The sequence below is a fragment of the Falco peregrinus genome, chromosome 4 (assembly GCF_023634155.1).
Source record: "Falco peregrinus isolate bFalPer1 chromosome 4, bFalPer1.pri, whole genome shotgun sequence".
Taxonomy (NCBI): Eukaryota; Metazoa; Chordata; class Aves; order Falconiformes; family Falconidae; genus Falco; species Falco peregrinus.
In genome coordinates, this window is record NC_073724.1 from 30,922,086 (window position 1) to 30,939,702 (window position 17,617).

General features: G+C 40.4%; 1 protein-coding gene across 1 annotated transcript in view; it reads right to left on the reverse strand.

Annotated features, from left to right (window-relative positions):
* Positions 1-17,617, reverse strand: part of MAP3K15 (mitogen-activated protein kinase kinase kinase 15) — an 87,278-nt gene that overhangs the window by 2,261 nt on the left and 67,400 nt on the right. Inside the window, exons 16-25 of the mRNA XM_055802503.1 lie at positions 17,409-17,536; positions 15,559-15,689; positions 15,173-15,278; positions 11,825-11,982; positions 7,861-8,044; positions 5,140-5,317; positions 4,277-4,445; positions 2,383-2,568; positions 1,954-2,059; positions 670-880 (exon numbers count right to left, since the gene is read on the reverse strand). Of these exons, the coding sequence (XP_055658478.1) occupies positions 670-880; positions 1,954-2,059; positions 2,383-2,568; positions 4,277-4,445; positions 5,140-5,317; positions 7,861-8,044; positions 11,825-11,982; positions 15,173-15,278; positions 15,559-15,689; positions 17,409-17,536 (1,557 nt within the window). The remainder of the gene's footprint in view (positions 1-669; positions 881-1,953; positions 2,060-2,382; positions 2,569-4,276; positions 4,446-5,139; positions 5,318-7,860; positions 8,045-11,824; positions 11,983-15,172; positions 15,279-15,558; positions 15,690-17,408; positions 17,537-17,617) is intronic.

Sequence of the window (17,617 nt, forward strand, 5' to 3'; positions counted from 1 at the left end):
AAGGCCTTCATCTTTGCAGAATTTAGTAAATAGCTTGTAAACTTGGTTCCTATTGTTTTTCAGCCTCCCTGGGCAGAGTTGCTGCTTTTGTACTGTAAGTTACTGCTGAATAGTGTAACACTGATGTTTTACCAGGGACTTTCTGATCACAAGATTTACATCACATCCATAAAGAAGGATGGGACCCTCAGCTGTTAATGCACTGGCAGCAGCCTGTAAATGTAACCCATGAGAAAGAGGAGAAGAGCTCTGCTGAGCTCTGCTTGTGAGCAGCCTGGCCGTGGGCTAGGAGAGAGCTGCTCGTGTCTTTCCTTGCAGGAGCAGCTTTGAGGGCACTGCCACTGTGTCAGGTGGCATCTAGGGAGCCATGGAAGTAGGAGGGAAACTGACACAGTTGCACTACCCTAATTACTTAACAGTAGAAATTCAACATGACATTCTGCAACTAAAAAATTAATTACACAGAAATAAGAGTTGTATTGAGTTGTCATTCCAGTGCTGCCTGTGTCTTCTGAATCCATTTGTGTTCCTGGAAGGTCTGCTTTATCACAAGACAATCATAGTAGGTGAGCATTATTCATGTTATGTGTGTATGTGTCACTGTAGAAAGCAATGTCTGAGTGCTTTTCAAAGACTGCCTGAAAGATCCACAGTCTATGGGAAGGTTACCTTAAGTTCTCTTGTTTAAGTCTGCCCAACTCCAGGCTAAGCTGCTGCGGTGTCTCATGTGACACCACAGAACTAAGGGTGCTGACTCCTGATGTGACAGCAGGATCCTCAGCCCCCTTTTGTTCAGTGGGCTGGAAACTGTCCTCCACTTCATCACCGTCCTTGTCCCCACCTTCGGTTTCTGATGCTGGCTCAAAGTGAGCCCGAAGCTCTGGTAAAAGGAAACAGTGTAAGAACAAGAATTTTTTTGGACAAGTTAGTTCAGCTGCAGTATACCAGTAGAGGTAGGTAGCTGTAGATGACAGCTGTAGAGGGGACAAACACATTTGTGATTAAATTAATAAGATGACGATAAAATGTATTAATGAGAAACCCTTGAAACCCTTGGGTGTGGTTTTTTTTTTTTTTTAAAAAAAAAACCCTCTTTTCCCCTAATGCCCTAGAACAAAGAGTTTACAAAGCCTTCCTCTTCTCCATGTAACATTTCTAACCCCAGTTCTCTCAGAACTTGCTGCAAGTGGTCACCCTTTCCACCAAGAGTAGCTGCCATTTTTTTCCTCCTACAAAGAAAGTCCTAAGAAATTTGGCTGATTTGGCTTAAAAGCCATAGCAACTTTGGACTGAAAGGGCTCACCATCACTAAGTGCTTGCAGAACATTCTCATAGTAGAAGGGGTGCTCAGCATTTCAAAGAGTTACAAATCTACTTGCAAGTCTCCAATTTAGACTTATTTCTAGACAGTTTTTAGTTATTTATCCTCTTCCTCTTCAGTGGTGGTGATTTTTCCTACTACCCATCTGTAGGCCAAAATCATACTCCTCCTTGTATTAATGCACTCCCTTCTCTGCATCTGTTCCACAGCTCTAATTATTTTTCAGGACACAACCAGACCTGTGTAGTGTTACCCACCTTAGATGTCATTAAAATGTTGTACAGAGTCATTTTCTTTCTTACTAGAAAAGGTCCGGCTTGGACTGAATTTAATTTGCCTTTTCTTTTGTCATGGTTGGACCACAGGGGTGGTGCAGAACCACTGGTTATCTCCTCATTACGTGCTTTTGTACTGCAAGTACAGCAGTAATCCTCCAGCTCAACACTTCTTTCTGTACCACATTCTGACCCTGTGCCTTTGATGTAGTGGCACATGGGATGCGGTTAATGGCATGCTAACAGATTAAACATCTAAACTCTTCCTTTTGCTATAAGTCTTTGATATGCAAACAGCAGCCTTTTTCTTTCTTTTTTTTTTTTTTTTTTTAATTATTTGCAGCTGCTTTGATTTACCTGGAATAAGGATAGTGACTGCTGCTTGGACTGCGCGGCGAATTATGTTATCCATTGCAAACATCCAGTGGGGCCTTATTAAGTGATTTCTTAACACTTTGTTCACCTATAAATAAATAAGCAAGTAAAAGTAGCAGCAAGCAACATTTGTTTACACCTTAGAAAAGAGGATCTTGTTCTCCAATAGTCAGATGAAGTTTTATAAATTAACAACTGCTTGAGTCACTGAAACCCTCCCACCTTTGAAAGTCTAAACAGATTTGACAGTTTTAGGCTAGAGCTTTCAAACTGCACCCAGACAGTGACATTCAAGCCCCTCTACAGTACCAGGAAGAAGAGGAGTGAGGAAGAGGGGGGAAGCTGCAAACCCCGGGGGCGAGCTCTGTCCAGGAAGAATTCCTCTCCCCCTGCACTAGGCAAGGAACTCACTGCATCCTGAAATCCAAACAGCACCAGATGAATCTGATTGATGGAAGTGCTGTCAAAGTCCAAATCCATTTTCAACTTGGATATGGTAGAAGCCATCACTCTCTGCTCAGGAGAGTGTATGAAGTCCCTCAAAATCCCAATAATTTGCTTGATGTGCGCCACTGAAAGCTGCAGTTCTTCAGAGCTCTGGAGAAAAGATAATGTATATCAAGTAAATCCCAGAATCATTAAACATCTAATCAGTAGCAGTAGTATTTTTAGGGTTAGGATTTGTAGCTTTGTCTGTGTATATTTCACACTGATGCACAGAAATCACAGGACTTTTGTTTCTGCAAAGCCTTTATTTTCTACCTTTTTCTAATGAAGAGTTTTTTTAATAGTAATTCCTATTTCCAAAAAAATAAATTAAGTCTACTGTGGCTGTCACAAAGGGAAGAGGTTCCAGAAAATTATCTACACATTTCTGCAACGTACTGCAGAGGGCAGCTCTCCTCCATGAAGAGTGAGTCAACAAGCGACCCAATTTTTTGGGATGCTATCCTTTCAGTAAGCTGAATCTGGACTTCTATCCAATTATGCAGACATTTTATTTCCTTAGGCAAAAAAATATATGTTTATATATGGATTTATTGTAAGTTAGAAAAAGGTCTAAGATTACACAATGACAGGACTCAAGCGTTCATCCTATGATTTGCAGTCCATAACCCCCTACAGTTAAAGCCATCCAAGTGCCTGCAAGAACAATCACCTCTGTAGTTAAAAGGTAAAGGAAGGGAGAAGTATTACATAAATTGTGAAAAAGAGATAATTCTAGCAGTGCTGGAAAACAGCTGGAGACTGAGATATGAACTTGCTGTTACTAAACGACCCTTTATGCTGGAAAATGTTTAAAGCCCTGGTTATTCCTGACTAAGATCTCACATATAAATTTTAGTCCCCTGTGAGACTATAAAGTATTTTGCAGTTTAAGCTCAGAGCAGAAATCTACTCCAGCTGCTCCCCCAGACTGAGTTTGTGGGCCTTTCTCTGGGTCTGTAAAGCTCTACAGGAGCCCCCCAGGTGTGGGGCAAGCTGACCTGCACCGCGAGGCAGTTTGCAGGGGAAGCGAGCCGTGGGGAGAAGCAGATCCCTGTGCCGTGTGGAGCTGGCTGCCCCCACGCCAGGCTCGGCTGGAGCTGCTGCACGTGCCTTTGTGCCGAGACCCACGGCGGGCCAGGGATACCACCAGAGGGGTCAGCAGGCTCCCCTTTATGTGGATACAGTCCAGGTGAAAAACTATAGCTTTGGTAAGGATAGATAGCATCAGTGGCACATTAAAAGCAGATGTCAAGAAGGAAAGGCTGAGCAATCAACTCTGTTGCTGGTGTGTGGCATTGCCTGGCTATGGGTTAACTGAACATACGATTTTTCTTGCTCCTCTTTACAGTCACTAATCGTTCCCACTCAGTTCTTCCCTGTACACAAAATCTACCTTAGCTTTTTTTTTAAGATTCATATACTGTGTTCTTGGCATCTAGTTTACATATGCTTTGAATTAAAAATTGTTAATTAGTTCTCTATCCTTATAGCAAATCATTCCTGTTACTACCGGGTGTTCCATTTCCACATCCTTAAAAGCTAAAACAAAACATAACGTCAAAACGACCCTACCCCCAGGCTACTCAGCTCTACAACCTCTGAAAAGACCAAGAGTCCAGCAGCAGTCAAATGGTGGGATTTGCTACCCATTCAGGCAATAGTAAATGATTCACACAGTTACAGGTCTCAAAGATTAAAGATACTCAGAAGGAACAATCCAAGCACCTTTGTTTATTAGTTTTCAGAAAAGGAATACTACTACCTGGCTTGTAATTTTCCTTTTGACATAGGAAAAGGAGAGCTGAAGTGAAATTACCTGTGTGATACAGTCCTGCAAATTGGAAACAACTTTATTCTGTTCTTCCTTAAGGATTTTATATAGGATTGCTCGGCGTTCACTGTCCTTCCGCAGCAGAAACAGACCAGAATCTTTATCCTCAATGGAAGGAGAAGCACTCCTGTCCTCTGAGGCCTCATCAGGCACGCTGTGTCAGCAACCAGGCCACATGCACAAGAGAGACCTCAGTATTAGCAACACTGTAGTACTGTCAGAAGCGAGCAGGGACAGTTTGGAGGTTAAAAAGCGACTTAAATTACAGCAGCGGACTGATCAGACTGTTAAACACTCGTTCTGAGGCAGAAGATGGCTCAGATACTCAGCTGGCATTAAGCCTCACTGAAGCCGAAAGCGCAAGGCTGAATTCATCCTGCATTAATGTCACACAGCACTAGTTCAGTTTGGGGGAGGAAAGCCGAAAACCCTGGACTGAGATAACTATTCATTTTTTCTGGCCCCATACTGTAACATACTAATTTTAAAGTATCGCTTTGTGCTCTCGGAGCAGCAAAACTCTTTCTGCTGCCCCTTTCCCACATTTTTTCATGAGTACACAGAAGGGTCAGCTCTTCAGCTAACTCCTGAATCCATATCCACTCAGTCAATAAGACAACTGACAGTCACTGGGAGTGGGGGGGGAAGTGTATAAATACATGGAACTCTTAAGGATAAAAATCATTGTTCATTAATTAAATATAGACTATATTTAAATTAACTGGTAAGTTTGCTATGCAACTCGCTTGCTGTTTAATACACCTGCTTTATTGCCCTCAGATAAAAAAAAATATGAGTTAAATCCACATAATCCCTCATGGGTGTCGAGTGACAAGCAAATACTTTACCTTAGTAAATGGGAAATGGGATGCTTTGCCTGAATCTCTGAAGTGGATCTCTTTGGTCTTTCGAAAAACATGTCATGCTGTACATCAGAGTCTGGTGAAACAGAGCCATGCTCACTGCTGCTACTGCCAGCCTGTTCTCCATGGATTGGCAGTGGGAGGGATATATTACGATTATAATCTATGAGCAGACATTGTAAAACATGTAACAGAACAAGGCAGAACAGGGCAATGTGCTTAAAACAGCCATGATCATCTTCAGTGATATCAAGACATCATTTTGCAAAACTGCTGAAGGAGAGGTAACCTTGTTGATAGAATGCAGCAACACAACTCAAAATCATTGTATGCATAAGCAATAAAATGTGTGAACGAGCTAACTGCTGAACCCAAAGACAGCAAAGCAGCTATGCTCATATGAAATGCTATTTTGTTATCCTCTCTTGCACGCACGCACACTTATACATACACACTTTCACCTTTGGTGCCAGTCTCACAAAGTGGTACAATGGGATATACAGCTGTTTAAAGAGCCTGAACCAAACCAGCAGGTTTCCACCAGCTGCTCCACCACAGCCATATCTCTAAGCAGAGAGCGCTCTGCTCCCCACCCTCCACACCTCTGTCTGCCTCTGTTAATGGACGTATATCAGCTCCCTCTAGGACACCAGAGGCATCTGCCTCCCTCACATGTTCCCTCGCCCTCAGTAAGGACTTTCTCTCAGCACTAGCCTGAAGGACATCTCTTGCCCCTTTCCAATTCATCTTGAAAGTAAGAAGAAATAAAAAAAATAACAGATACTGAGAGCTTGCTATAATCCTGATTGCCAGTTTGCAGCTCTGTGATAGGAAAGGTAAGAAAGAAGTTCCGCCAACTCAGAACGCAACACAACCATGGAGCTAAAATATCACAAAAGGTTTTGATGCTTGTCACTACAGATTATGTGGAGGTGGGGAAGGAAGAGAGCTAGAAGTTAAAAGTCGTTCAGACAGCTCTGACGTACTCCATGGTACACCACTGATGTTCAAATGGCTGAGGTTAAACAGTCACGGAAATTAAACAATTTATGTCACCTTGTGGGAACAGGTTCGAGGCATCTCAGCAGTACAGAAAATTGAAAGCTGCTGTCCCGAGAGTAAGGGCTGAGATTTGCTTGGGGCTGCCTTTATTACTGGAAAGAAAAAAGGGATAGAGACAGGATGGAAAAGATGGGGACAAAGCTGAGGAAACTGGTGGTGAGGGAAACAGTATAGGGAGGAGACAGAGCGAACAGCTGTAGCTGAGATTGTGGCCACTGCTGGGCCAGGACCTGCCTTACACCCCCAAACTGCCCTTGGCGGTGGCTGCCGCAGCCAGCACACCTTTCCCCAGCTCCAGCACAGTGAGTGCAGATCCCGCTGCAGCCACGTTGCCTTTCCGTCCCCTCACCCCATAAACAGGTTTCACAGCCTTTGTCCGTTCTGCTCGTGTCCATGGCCGGCACTGAACTTGCTTCTTGCTGCAGCTCAGTGCTTAACCCTGCAGCACCAGACCCTCAGGGCATCTGAAGGAGCTCTATAACCTCATCAATCAGCAGGAGAAGAGAAGAAAGGGGGAACGCAGGAGCAGGCAGGGGGTGCAGAAGACAGCTGCACCTCCCCAGGTATTTGACCAAGAGCCTGTTGCTCCCAGGGCAGCTAACAAGGCAAGCTCCACCTTTTCTAATGCCATGCAGTTTTTTCTGGAAAATGCCCTCAGGCAAGGGCTGAAAAGGCCACAAGAAAACTTTATTGCAGTGGGGCAGAAGGCTACAGCCTGCCAATAGCTCCTGGCTGCCACCGCCCTGGCCGAGCAGTGTGAGCTTTCCCGTTGCCCCATGTAACCGCAGGGATCGCAGTTCTCAATGCCCCTCAGGACAAGAGGTGCCCATTGCATTGCTGAAACCAATTCAGCTAGATGTTATAAATCCCTTTCTAGTTTTTCCCTTAGAATTCTGTTCTTTCAAATGTGCCTTGCTGAGGGGAAAAAAGCTCAAAGAGGGAAGCAATTCCTCTTTGTGTGTGCATGTGTGCGTGCAGACAGGGGAAAGCAGCAGCAAGGCCAATGTTTTTGCCTCTTTTTGATGGACAGTTCCTTCAAACACTAACAATTTATTTGGCAAGTCTATATTAAAGTTTATTATCTTACCACTGAGAAAGTGGCTGACATATTGGGGGGGGGAGCAGACAGGAGGAACATGCTAGTCAGGGTAAAAAACCCACTAAACAGCTACTTCAGCAACTACGAGCCAAATTTCCAAGTTCCGTATCAAGTTTGAAAACGCTGACCCATGTAGACCCGAACACCTAACAGACACCTAACAAGCACCTACTCTACAAAACTCAGATCTTGGAAGTATATATAATTGTGAATCTAAAATGTAAAATTCCTTTGGAAAGTCTTCACCAAATGCCATTTTCCTAAGTTTAATTTACTATAAATAAGGCATTTATTTCTGGGGAGAGGAAAAATGGGGTTGGGAGGTTTTAGCAAGCAAATGCAAAATAAGCAAGCCACCATATTTTGTGGGAATTGTTAGATTTAAATATGTCTAATCACAAATCACATGCACTGTTAACAGTGGAGTTCCTGCTGCTTTCCTGGCACATGAAATGTCCTTTGTAAAAGAGAGTGCTTAATGATTCCAGTCTTTTATATAACACTTAATGATGATGTTGACTTGGATTTGGCTGGTAATTCCTTACCTGAAGGCCTGAAGGCAATTCTGCTTTTCTTGCCCTTGTTTACTTGTTTCAGGAAAGAATCTCTGAGCAAATCAGATGCTGTAACACGTTTACTAGGATCAGGTTCAAAACACAGCAAAATAAAGGCCTTTGTTTCAGCAGACACCGATTCTGGAATTTCAGGATGAATTTTAAACATCCCAACCTGCAAGTAAAACACAAATACGAATTATTTTTACTAAACAACTGCAAGGAGACCATGGGCCAAAGCTTTTAGTATGACCTCTCACATCTGCTCTGGGTCTCATGGAAAAAGGGGTGATCCAGATACCCACACAAAGCAGTGAAGTGACAACAAGGTTCTAATCCTGTTCTACTTCATTGCAAACATGGTATGAATATCCATATGGTATTACACAAAATGTCAATGTATGGATGTATCCAACCATCTGCCTTCAGGCAATCTTGGGATGTGGACATTATCCACACGACGTGCTTAAATGCTGCTTCTCCCACCAGCCACAAATCCCTCCAGCTATTGCACAGGCTTCCCATCACCCCTGTCCAGTACTGTGTCTCTCAGTTGCTGACTCCTCCAGCACATTTGTGCCCAGAAAGAGGAATAACGTCCTTCCTCCTCTAGCACTGATTGCCTGAGGCCTGCACCTGTTCTGCTCCTGCTGCTGCCAAATTTCCTTGTACTAATGCTCACAGTGACCTTGCCAGACCTTGTCACCACCCCTGGCACTCGGGCCAGATGCCCTCCCTAGCTTTTCAGCGTTATTTAACTGGAAAAAATCACATGATGTTAAATCTTTGGACAAGACCCCCCACTCTTTAAGTAATGACAAATGAGCTTCTACAGGTTGCTCCCTAGTGATTTTTCCAGCTCCTTCACTGCCGTCTTATTCTCTAATGCCAATCTGGCATAGATGTTTTGAAAAGAAAATTGTGTAACACGTGTACATTGTATGGCATGTACCTGGCAAGATTATGGCTTGTAGTCTCAGCATCTTTACATAAAACAGGCTCTTGAGAACAAGCAGAAAGACAGTGGCCCCAAGGGAGACGATAGCCCAGCAGTTAAACAAGTGCCAGCTGCTTTTCAATAATCTCATTATACAGCTGCATTAACACACTGTGGCACCATTAGGCACTCACAATAGTGGTTCAGCTTCTATGCAAGCTGAAGCCAAAAATGCTGAGCAGTCTGCTTCTGGTTGAATGATTAGTGCAGAATATAAAATGCTAATAATGTATTAAGGCCTTCCAAACCATGACTCTAAGCACGTTGAAAACCCAGTATTTCCTGCATGTAACATATCTGACATTATGTGTAACATAAACATACACAACTTGCTAACCTCCACAATTTAATTGATTTATTTAATAAATGAACTGAATAAATAAACAAATAAATAGATGTTATGTCCTGTTGGCAGGATACAACATCTATAGATGTACCTTGTCTGATGGAGCATCTTTATCTGATTTGTAAAACCGCATGCACATATTGGACAATGCTTTATAAATGGGGTATACAGTTTCACCACTTTGAAACATCAGACCAGCAAGATTTTTGCTTTGGAGCAGAGAGAGAAGACAGACACCTGCTTGCAGTGCTCTGAAAACTGCTCTTGACATGCTCATCTCCATGGTCAGCCCACTCTTCCTTCTGCAGTCTGGTGACAGGCTCACACAGCCAGCTCCAGCTGGGGCAGCGGCACAAGCTGATAGCACTCTGCTACCAGGTTATACACCCTTACTCAGTAAAAAAGAGCCAGGACAGTCCAAAACAGGACCAGGAAATTTGAATGCATGTCTCTGATCTTACCTGAATCTCTGTAGCTCAAGGGGAATAAGTTTTGTCCCAAGCATCCGGAAACTCTGTGGCAACGTTTGTTTACCTTATACCCATCCAACGTCATTTGTTCGCACTCCTTTCACGCCAAACCAGATGCGCACATACAAGGCCCATAGGTGAAATACCACACAACATACACTCAGTCAGGAATTATTTCCAGTTCCTGGTTCATTATAGCACCTTTTCTCTACTTTGTCCAACTCTTTGGTCATTTGCAATTTCTACAGCGACTGCACAGCCAGACTCAGACCTTCCCTCTCCTCACATGTCCTATGTACGACAGAGTGTGCATGTGTGGAGGTGGGGACCTCAAAAGTTTGATATCCTGAGTTTTCCAGGTTTCTGTTCTTTTTACATGCCTGCCCAGTTGGCCTGTGTCATTCCTGGCTTCAAACCTAGCTCCCAGCTTGGTTACTTTTATTACGCAACAAAAAGAAATCACGGTTTGCAATTTATGGTGCCCAGCAAGAGGCAGTTCCAAGTAGGTCTGAGCAGAGCCAAGAAACAGAAAACAAAACCAATTGTCTGACTGTAGCACATTAACACTGTCTGCAATAACAGCACTAAAACCTCTGCCACATCCAGAAGGGCAAGAAACGCATTTTAAAAAAATGGCAGTTCTGAAACTTCAGAACACAGCTCTATGGACTGGAAGTGCTTAAGGGCAGGACGCAGGGACACACACAATCCTGCCAGAGCTCACCTCATGAGCCTACGCACACCTCGTCAAGCACCCAGAACTGAACCAGCGCTTCCTGACAGTTCAATAAACTGTGCTGAAAAACAAGACATGTAACTCACTGAACAGTTCAACTACGTGCCAGATGTGTAAGATGAAAAGGTATCTGCTAGCAGAACCACATCTGACATATACAGCCATGTGGGAAAAAGTCTTTTTCCATGGCTCCCTCAGGAAAGCTTCAGTGAACCAAGCCATATTCACTCAGGCAGCTTCGTTTGAAGTAGTGTCAGAAGTTGACAGCACCAAGGTGACATTATACCGTAGAAATAACAACATGAAAATGCATAACCATGCCTTTCTTTGCCTTTTAGCTATGGTGCATGGGAAAACTCACAGGCCTAACACGATGCATGGCATTATATGCCATGATGAATTGCAGCCCAGCTTATTATACTTATTGATAAAGATCTAATTTTGCTACCATGGTTCCATTAATTATTCTACTAATGCTCACACAGTGACTTTCAACAACATACACAAAAGAATTAGCAATATTCATAATTTAAAGCAGTTTGCTAGGTTATGGATGTGATATTTTCCCCATTATAAGAATGAGGACTCTGAAGCCTAAATGAAAACGTAAGTACTTTGCTACAAGTCTACTGCAAGCCAGTGGTATTCCAAAAATTTTCAGTCTGTATATCACATTACCACATCAAAACTTTTATACTACTGCTAGTTTTAGAGTGAGAACAAGTAACTTTTTTCAAATACATTTATTATCAAAACTGTCTGAAGCATTCTCTTCTCAAGTGTTAATTTGTACATTTGAAAACAGACACATTAAGAGAAACAAAGTACTAGAGGAAACAGTTTACCGGGAGGTAGCTTTGATCCAAAGGATTTAGGATGTAAAATACAGAGTATTTTAATCCTTCAGTACATACCAGAAATCCTGGAAAGTTAGCCGACCCTCTTCCACCATAGCTTCCAACCATGTTGCAGAGAGTGGGCCTTTGAAAGACAAGGCAAACAGATACTCCAGGAGAGAGGCTTATAAAAAAAAAAACTTAAAGGAGCATAAATAACTTGGTTATCGTTATTGGAGAGACTGGTTGCCAGGAAGGAAATCATAAACCAAAAGCAGGAGATGACAGAAGTAAGAGGGTAGAGAATATTAGTTTTCATAAGTCTTCACTCACTTTTCAGATTGCTGCTCTGAGTCATGACCTGTTTCCAGCACAAAAATAAATTATTGCCCCCAAGAGCAACACGGCTTAGAGCAGAGAAGGATCATTCGGTGAGAGTTAAGAACACAGCTGAGACTGTGGCTTCGTGTAACTACATAACAAAAGGTTACTACCAGTTAAATTAATATTAAAAAAATAAGTTAGTTTTTGAAAATTCATGAACTCTATAGCAAAAAACCCTGTACTTACTTTAAACATTGCTGCTTGAGGCTCTCCTAGTTCATGAAATGGAGGTTTGCCTGTTGCCATTTCAATAATGGTACAACCTAGTGACCAGATATCAGCGGGTGCACCGTATCCTCGCGGTCCTTTATCGATGATTTCTGGAGCCATGTACTGCAAGGTTCCTAGTCAGGACAAAAAGAACAGTCAAGTGTTACAGTCTTTATTCTTATTAAAGAGAATTAGCACACCACTAAGCAAGCCAAAAACATGTCAAATTCAACCTGTATAGCCCAAATATTTGATTTCCCATCTCAGGACTGAAAACTGGACAGAAACTTATGTGTTAACATCTTTTCTATACCCCACCTTCCCCCCCTCCTCTTTCTAATACGAGGCTTCAAACTGCTGAAACTATATTCACCACATAATTCAAATGCTTCCTCAGAACATCAAACGATTTTTGCAGATAGCAAATTGTAAAGATTATGCACGTAAGACATGATGAAAACCTGTAAAGTGACAGATAGTGTTCATAGGAATATTTTTTCGAATGTTATCCCCTTATAAGGAGAACACTAGTGACAGGGAATTTTAAAAAGTTATATTTTTTTAATATAATTAAATTTAGTTTTATAATTAAGCAGCTATTTTTGTAAATAGAAGATAATAAAGATAATGTTTCAAAACAAAAAAAAAAATCAAGTTTTACACAAAACCAATCAAGGTTGTAATCAAGGTAAATCAATTACATGATAATTAAAAAAATAAGGGAACCCATCATAAACTGCAGTTTGGGAAGTCTTAAAGTCTTTTGGATGTGCTTGGGATTTATGACATCCAAGGTTAGGGGAAAAAAAAAGAAAGAAAAAAAAAGAATCCATTGAAACTTCTAAAGCTATACATGTTGGCAAAATAAGATCCTGCCTAAGCCTATAGTTGGCTCTTAACAGATGAATTTGAATGTCTCTGAAGTTTGCCTGTACACAGTACACCTATCAGGTCTGTTGTGACATCTTTAAATTAAATTATTTTTTGTTCTGAAGAATGCAATAAAATTACACTGTGGTAAAGCTGTGAACCATTAAGTAAAGGACATCTGATGAAGATAAAAGAGATTGGATATTTACTATGTTCATTAAATGTGACTGCCGTAGAACAAAAGTTCAAGCCACAGCTTTGTTCTCAGGCTGTGTCCCTTGAATGGAGGGGTATAATGTTTAAACCACTGGAAGTCTCATTCTTCTAATCATGTGCTTGTATTACACAATGCCTAAACCCCACAGAGTTTATGTGCCCAGTTAAGGAACCAAACAAATTGCAAGCGACCTTTTAAGACCCTCTGGACTATAGCTACCTGCTTATTGATTTTAAAACCAAAATGAGCACTTAGGTAAAATACTTATTCTCATGGTAAATTGCATCTCTGACGCACAAACAGGGCTGCAAAAAAAAAAAAAAAAAAAAGAACAAAGAAGGGCACAAGGAAAGATTTTCCTCTTTTTATTACAGTATGGTGACTTTTCTTCAGATACAGTTTGTCCATATACCATCTCTGATAACAACCAGTTGCTAAAAAGCCACTAAAGGAGTACGTAAAACACAGGCAAAGACAGAATGATTTTCCTCTAGCATCTGCTCCAACCATAACAGTAATCAGCCATAATAGTGGCTTCCTGGGCCAAAATTAAATTTTGGACTATGACTTTTCATAGCCACAAAAGGGTCTTCTTCCATGACTTTGACCTTATCTTATGGAACCTCTTCACATACTTAAAAGATTTCAAAAAATCCTGTACAAACGAGAAGCACAGTATAACTATACATCACACCATGTGGAAGTGCACCTCCTTCCCATGGAGTATGACTGCATTGAACCAGTCTAACAAAAATGGCAAAGACAAACATTGCAGGCTCTTTTCCAGATACCACAGGAGATCTGTACATATTTGAGAATTCTCCACCCATTTTCATAAGCAAGATGATTTATGAGAAAATTATTTGTGGAATAACTTGTTTGGAAAAAATGATGAAACTCCTTAAATGAATGCTTCAGTAGCCAGCATTTAACCAGCTCTGTTCAGACATACTCTCGTTTATATATCTTTCTGTTGTAGCATCTATAAACTGAAGAGATTGCTTCTTGTAGCTCTTCATTTGTAACAAAACATTCAAACGCTGTATTTCTGATTCCAAACTGGAAAATAACACATTTTTTTCTTCTCTTTAAAGGACTCCGAACTTAACTTGATTTGACTCTAACTAAAACCTTAACAGCTTTGCAGGAAATAATTTGTCTCAAATGCCTGCAGCTAATACGATGTTGATCTCATGAGATATTGATGCAGACATCACATGCTGTGTTCAGATCATGTAACACAGGCCCAGTTTCCCATTCACAAGCTTTGCTAATAATGAGTAAAAAAAGCCTAGAAACATTATTTCAGAACCTTAAGAATTTTATTTTCATGGCTTCCTTCGTAAGAAAGCTGGAGGAACTGCAGAGTCACTATCAGACAGGTAATGGGAAGCCTTGATTATCACTTAAACGGAGGTTGTCTTCTGTCTTCCACACAGAACTGACGGCTGTGTCTGTGTACCATTTACTTAAACTACAGGCCAGTATGAGGCTTCCAATTTGTGATACCAGCCTATGCATATGGCCATATAACAAGTGAAAGTATCATGCTACCTATATCTCCACTGATAAACGAACTGAGTATTTATGTGACAACATATTAATTTCTCAACGTGGAGTTTCAGCTGTTACTCAGCAAATCTTGTTTTTCCTGAATATTGCAAGTTTTTATTACTCTGTTGTACATGAAAGCTCTTCTGTAACATACCAGCCTCATATTTTCATGTAAACTGTTCTTTTCACTGCTGCTAACACCCAACTTAGCCAGTTCATTGGGTTTTATAATTAATGCCTCAAAACTGAAAGTATTTATAAGTTTGTGTTTGGGTTTCTGCACTTTTAGACATACTTGAAGAAAGTCTGCATGCCTGATTTTCTAACTAACTTTCTAATAATCTAACATCAAGATTATTAAATGAAAAAGTTGTTGTATTCAAGTGTTTCCAAATGTAATTGCAACAAATCAATTGCTACTTAATGAAAAACATTTTAAATCAAAAGTATTACCCTATCACACTTAAAAAGTTATTTTTTTAAAAAAGTAAAATGGAAGAAAATTACATTTAAAAAAACCCAAGAAAGATAGCAAGCCTGTGTTTATCGTGATCACACTCCCACTCACTCTTCCCTGAAAAGAGAGATCTAATCATGTTTTCATCACAAATCCAAAGAGCCTCTTGGTTTTAACTCTAAATCTGTCATCAAAAACCTTATAAACTCTGCTAAAGTAGTCTTACCTGTAAATGTTTCGGTGCATGGATTGATTCCTGCTAGCCGTTTGGAAGTACCAAAATCAGATATCTTTACCACGCCACTATAGGTGTTCACCAAAACATTATCGCCCTGTGGTTGGGATGAGAGAGGGAGCAAGGAGGGGAGTGATGAGTACAGATTCCAAATTCTAATCTCAATATTCCTTGAAGTTTGCAGTTATCTTTGTAATATACATTTCTACAAAGGAATTTTCCAGGAGCACCAGGGAGAAGGGTTTGTTTTATTCTTCCCTTTTGTTTTAAGCTTCCATGAAATTCTATTGAAAATTCTACTTCAGGCTAGAGTGAAACTAACTTAAGCAAATAAGACAAAAAACAAATCGCACAAGATACACTAAAGGAAAATTTACCTTTATATCTCTGTGTACAATCTGGTTCTCATGGAGATACTTAAGGCCTTCCAGAATCTGCTTGGTGTAAAATTTAATTGTAGGTTCTTTCATTGGGCCCCACTTAGATCTTAGGAGAGCTGAGAGGCTGCCTACAAGAGTTAAGAAGAAACCGTACCAAGATAGTAAAATCCCCAAATCAACATGAAACAGTCCGGATTAAGACTTTGCTCAATATACTAACATAAGAGAAATGCAGTACCTATAATTAAGCACAATTCTTCCCAGATGCCTCAATATTTTTTTGCTGCTCTTGACTGGTTAATTCTTTCTTGCCAGCTTAGCTTCCACCTCCATGACAGGACTGAAAGTTACAACAGGGCTGGAGGCATCTCCCTCACTTCAGTCTAACAGCTGCTGAGACTAGGACTAGCAACCATTAAGCCCTTTATGAAATAAAGACTAAAGATAACACTGTATGATGTTATACACTATACTTCAACAACCACTCGCATAGGCAAAGGGAAGCTGATTTACTTGAGATTGGGAAGGATGAATTAAAAAGGAAAGTCTTTCCCTTGCAAATATGGGATTAACTTCTGGAAATATTCAGAGACAGAGAGAAGAAAGCTCCTGAAAGAAACCAAGTAATGAATGTCCAGAGTAGGAGATAGGTCATCCACACTTCCCCTACTTATTTAGAAAAAGATTAGTTTTATTACAACACAAATATTTTAAACATGAGGCAAAATAAAGAATTTTGCTTTTTCTGCTCATAATAAACTAAGTGTAGCGGGTCTACTTAATGTCAGACAAATTCAGCTAAAGGGATATTCAGTCCACAAGAAGAGCTTTCTAGAGTGAAGTTTCCTCAAAGAATCCTGCATAATCTGAACAGCTGGTTCCTTTTTAAGACTAGCGGCAGAGTTTAAAATATCTGAGTTGGTTCAATAATATCTTGACATTAGCAACTAATCACAGCACACTCTACTGTGCATATATGAACAGGAAATAAAAGGTATGTAAACAACACTAGCTGACACTTAACAAGTACAGGAAAACAAGTGGCAGTGATAAATTCATCACATCTGCATGCATCACATATGTTAAAGTGTCTCAGCTTCCAGGTGAAAAGGTCACAGGGAGTAAAAAGTTAAACAACAACTCTATGTTCAATGCTCCAGATGTATTTAATTACACATTGAATGTTTGTGTCTGGACCTTCCCCAGAAAACATTAACATTTTTTCCTGTTTTTTTTATTTCTGTTTTATTTTGCAAATTATATTCCTACAAGAATTTAATACTCGTTCTGACACATCCTTGACACTGAGGAGCAAATAGCAAAAGGGAACTTGAAACTTAGCCTAAAGAGGATATAGAGACACTTAACATCTTAAAATGTAGAGAAGACTGGAGGAGCAGAACTGGAAATTATGAGCAAGGGAAGCATATAAATTTACCTCTAATCTACCTAGGAAATAGCAGTGCTTTGTATATACTTAATTGCTCAGTCAGTGTTACTGCTCAACAGGAACTTAAAAGCTCCAGTCATCATTCAGATTCTCAGGCTAAATGGACTATACAGCTCTAACTTCATTATTTTATACCACAGGAGTATTTGACACCAAATACTTTTAATGACTTTTCTCTAGGTTTATAATTATTACAGAATGGGGAGAGAGTACTGGGACACGTACATTTCAAATCTATTCTTTATATGAGAAGAATGCCACCTGTAGTTAACATCTCAACAGAAAAACCATATACAGTGCACAAACATATTAAGTGCACATCTATTGGCTTTCACTAAGTTTAGAGTCCTAACTGCTCTTGCTTCCTTTGAAAGACTAAGTTCAGAATGATACTAACCTCCTGGCACCTGCTCCATAAAAATCTTAATGTATCCATCTTCTGAAAGAGATCCAAGATACTGGACAATATTCCGATGCTTTAAATATTTATGCAGTGCTATCTCTTCATGAAGAGGTTGAGAATACCTATTTAAAAAAAAAAAACAACCAAAACACAAAACCACCAACCAACCAACCAACAAAGAATCGAGGCATATCTTATCATAT